General features: G+C 46.3%; 1 protein-coding gene across 2 annotated transcripts in view; it reads right to left on the reverse strand.

Annotated features, from left to right (window-relative positions):
- Positions 1–978: 978 nt before the first annotated feature.
- The window catches only part of Xrcc2 (X-ray repair cross complementing 2), a 16,360-nt gene continuing 12,770 nt past the window's right edge, over positions 979–4,568 (reverse strand). For both annotated transcript variants that reach the window (XM_008847254.3, XM_029570506.1), the window contains exon 3: positions 979–1,977. In XM_008847254.3, coding sequence (XP_008845476.1) covers positions 1,262–1,977 — 716 coding nt within the window. In that variant the 3' untranslated portion in view covers positions 979–1,261. The remainder of the gene's footprint in view (positions 1,978–4,568) is intronic.

Consider the following 4,568-nt stretch of genomic DNA (forward strand, 5'->3'; position numbering starts at 1 on the left):
TCCTGAAGGCAGCAGTTTATGGTTTGGCACTGGGCTGCAACCAATCAGATACTTGCCAGGCTGGAGACCCCCTACTTGCTGAACTTGCTGAAATAAACCTATAAAACCTCTGTCTCCCAAAGCAAGGGGGTCTCACATCTGAGATCTGCTGGGTTGGTGACAGAGTGGGCCGAAGCTTAAGCTTGCAACAATAAAAAACCCCTTGTGTGTTTGCATTGGTCAGCCCCTTGGTGGTCTTTGGTGTCTTGCGAACTGGGCACAACAGTACTGCTCTTGCAGTGGCCCTGAGTTCAGTTCCCAGCACCCATGCTGGGTGGCTCACTAAGGCCTGTTCCAGGACATCCTCTTCTGGACTCTGCAGGCACCTGGATCCTGCAGTGCACGCTCCCTATTTGGGGCTTCGCAGGACCACAGCAACCAGGCTGCCTCAGCCCTCGGTGGAAATGATCTGGTTCGTTTCAAGGTGTGTATGTCTGACTATCCTGGACAGGTAAGAAAACACTGGTAATATATAGTTCTGATACAGTTTCAGAAGTTGTCTATTAATGAGATGAACATTTAAACATAAACTTGACTTCCTTAAATAGCTATCTGAGTTTCCCTGTGTTTGAAAAATTATACAGAAACACAACCATAATGGAAACCATCTTGAATTCAAAGGTAACTCAGGTTAAATGCTCTGGCTACAAGGTGCCATGGTAGGCCTGTGATTCAAGGGTCCCAGAGGCTGAAGCCAAATTGTGGACTGAAGGCCAGCCCGAGCCACAGTGACACACATGGGTGTGTGTGTGTTTGTGTGTGTATATGGGGGCGGGGGCACTGTAGCATTCCAGTTTGTGTGGAAAGCAGATGAACAGAGTCCTGCAGCTCCTTGTATACAAGTAACACTTCTGCATTCTCCAGCCACAGCCTCCTGGAGGAAGTGTGTAAAACATGTACTTAAACTTTCCTAGAGTACTTAACTGAATCTCCCAAATGTGACATAACATTATGTCTATTTTATTTAGTCTGAAAAGTGTACATTTTTTATTCAGTTTTAAAAGAAGCTCAGTACAAGTTTAATATTACTTTGATTGATCTTCAATGGCTTGGATCAGAACAGTTTGCAGTTTTACTGTCCTAACTTAAGAAATCCATTCTGTACAGAAATATTACTAAATTTCCCCAGTGTTTAAAACTTTGGAATCAAACCACCTTAGCCTATAAAAGACTTTTTAAAGACCTGCATTATAGCTTGCAAAACCCTACTTTATGATATATATCAACAAAACTCAACCCCACTTTCTCTGATCATAAAAAAATGTTTTTGTAAACGGTTACTTTTTAGATGACGAGAAACCAACGTGAACCGGCCACTGCTCTTGGGACTGTCTTCTCTGGAGAAGAGCACACGGTGCTTCACCATGTGCTGCCAGGCCTTACAGAGGTAGGGCCTGTAGTCCATGTCCACTTTGCTTGGGCGTGTCTCAGACGACTCTTCCGCTGACTCGCAGGCCTTCTGCATAATGCTCTGTGTCGCTGCGAACAGCAGCAGGCGGTACTCGCGGACCAGCCTGTCCAGGAGCTGCGAGCACTGCTTCAGCGTCGCCTCCTGCAGGGCAGTGCGCTCCCCTCCGTTGGCGCGGTCTGTCCAGTAGAAGGCAGACAGGCTGTCCACAATCAGAAGGCAGAGAGAGGGGTGGCTACAAAACAGCGCTTCCAGGGAGTGGAGCGTGAGCAGCAGCTGCGTGCTGCTGCTGCAGCTCACCAGGAAGAACCGCCCCAGGCAGGACTTGACGGCGTCTTCAGAGCTCTGCGACAGTCTGTGCTCAAGAATCGTGACAAGCCGCAGCAGGTCAAAGTGGTAATCTGTATCGATGAATACGACCTCGATTTGCAGGCCGCCCTCCGATTTCGGAAGTATGCACCGGGCTGTGAGATGGTAAAGCATTTCTGTTTTCCCTGTGCCTTCTGGACCGTGAAATTCAAGAATATCACCTGTGTAGAATGTGACAATGTGAGTCTAGAGGCGGCATGCAAGAGCAGGCGAAGAGTGACAGGCTTGCAGAAAGGTTTGTGAAGAGATTTACAGGAGTATGAGTTAAAAATCTAAATGGGTCTGCATAAGCAAATACAGATAAATAAAGACAGCAACTTATCATCTAGGAGAAAGGAACCTGGGAACAATATTTTTTGGCGGCGCTGAGGACGAAAGCAGCCCCTCATCTGTGGCAGGGAAGCGCCACCACTGCGCTCAGCAGCCGGCTCCCCAGCACCAGAAAGAGAGCTGGCTGAAGGGAGCGCTGGACTCTCCTGCAGATGGGCCAATGTGAGGTCAGAGTTAAGACCATTGCTGTAGATCTGGGGCTCAGGCGGGTTGTGGAGGCGCATGCCTTTAGTCCCAGCACTCGAGAGGCAGTGGGATCTCTGTGAGCTGCAGGCCAGCCTGGTCTACTACATAGTGAGACTGAAACTCTTATCTACCACATTGGTAGTATATAAACCAAGGTGGACTATTCTGAACTTCAAGACCCCAGATCTCTTCCCACAGGTTATAGGTTCTCTAACTTGAAGGAGAGCATGCCAGATAAAATACCTGGGCAAGTGGTTCTGACTCCACAGCTTTTCCTAGTATATTGTTCAGCACCTCTGCTAACCTGCCTGGCTACAAACATCCCACTTACAACCCAGGCTCCTGGGCCTCAACAGAATCACAGTCTAAGAATTCCCTTAGCTTATTAACAAACCATTGGTTGTTGGAACACTTGCAAATAACGTAAACCTGAAGTTTAAAGTGCAGTTTAATGGTGGAGTGAGCTCTGTTTTTTCTCTACACGTAGGGTCCCTGCAGTAAACAGCATGTATTGATGTAGATTTCAGAACAGCTAGAAGACCACAAAGAAGCGATCGATGTTTCACATGACTGACAGACTAACTGCCCTGGGATCATGGCCTAAGGTGTACAGGTGCCAAAACAGCACTGTGTCCTCAATTCCACATGATTACTATGTAACAGTTTAGTGTTTCTAAAAAATGTATACATGGGCTGGCTGGTGGCACACGCCTTTAATCCCAGCACTCAGGAGGCAGAGGCAGGGGGATCTCTATGAGTTCCAGGCCAGCTAGGGCTACATAACGTGATCCTGTCTCAAAAAAAACAAAAAACAAAACACACACACACAAAAAAAACAAAGTAAGACTACATGAAGCCACCCATCAATCCTCCCTTACTGTATTACTGAGGCACTAGGCTCAACCCCTTCCCCAGGGAAAGTCTTATTTTTTAGTAAAACATCTTTTACTTCTATGACATCTACTCACAGAAAGAACATACTGGGTGAAGAAATCTTAACACTGCACCTGTGCTAATGACAGTAAGAGAAAGCTAAGACTGCTGCAAGATTAATATGGGGCTGGGGAGATGGGTAAAGAGCTTGATATCCAAGTGTAAGCCCAGAGTTCCAATCGTTAGAGCCCATGCAAAGCTGGACACAGCAGCAAACACATCCGTAATCCCAGTGCTTCTGCAGAGATGGGGATGGAGACAGGAGACAGAGATGGGGATGGAGACAGGAGACAGAGATGGGGATGGAGACAGGAGACAGAGATGGAGACAGGAAACAGAGATGGGGATGGAGACAGAGATGGGGATGGAGATGGAGATAGAGATGGGGATGGAGATGGGGATGGAGATGGAGATAGACATAAAATGGATAAAAAATTTAAAATAAAAATTCAAAAGCACTTCTTGGGATAGATCCACAGTTAGAGGAGGTGGCAAAAGACAGATAAAAACAAAAGTCGGGAAAAACATTACAGGGCACAAAATTAAACACCAAATGCAGAAAAGCAGAAAGGAAAGAGGGATAGAGAGAGAAACCACTGAGGTGATCCAGAATTAGTGACCACAGAGAAGGAGCTGTGCAGAGTGTACCAGCACATTTGTGAGTCAGGTGTCAAGAACTGAGCTAGTCAGGGTGGAGGGCCTGGTGGAGGCACTCTGCCTCTGAGAGCAGCAGCAGCAATCTGGCTGTGGGCTGCAGGGCTTAGATACCTGGGTAAGGCGGAGTTCTTACAATGACATCTATTATTTATTTATTTATTTATTTACTTACTTATTTATTTTATTATTTGCAGTACTGGGGATCAAACTCCGGGTCTTTTGTGTGTTCAGCAAGTTGTATATCACTGAGCCACATTCCTAATCTCTACAGTCATTTTCTTTTAATTAAAAAAAAATTATTTTATGTATATAGTGCATTGCCTAGATGTATGTAAATGCATCCATGTTGTACAAAGTCCACTGAAGTCAGAAGAGGGTGTCAGATCCTCTGCAACTGGAGTTACATATTGTTGTTAACCACCACCTGGGTGCTGGGAACGAAACCTGGGTCTGTGCAAGAGCAGCCAGTGCTCTTGACTGCTGAGCCTCTCCAGCCCCTACAACAGTCATCATCCATCATTGTCATCATCATCATCATCATCATCATCATTATCATCACCATTTCTTTTTGAGACAGGGTCTCCTTGTAGCCCCAGCTGGCTTGGAACTAACTATGTAGACCAGGCTGGCCTTGAACTCACAGAGA

Source organism: Nannospalax galili, unplaced genomic scaffold, assembly GCF_000622305.1.
Source record: "Nannospalax galili isolate Female #2095 unplaced genomic scaffold, S.galili_v1.0 scaffold302, whole genome shotgun sequence".
In the NCBI taxonomy this organism is placed as follows: Eukaryota; Metazoa; Chordata; class Mammalia; order Rodentia; family Spalacidae; genus Nannospalax; species Nannospalax galili.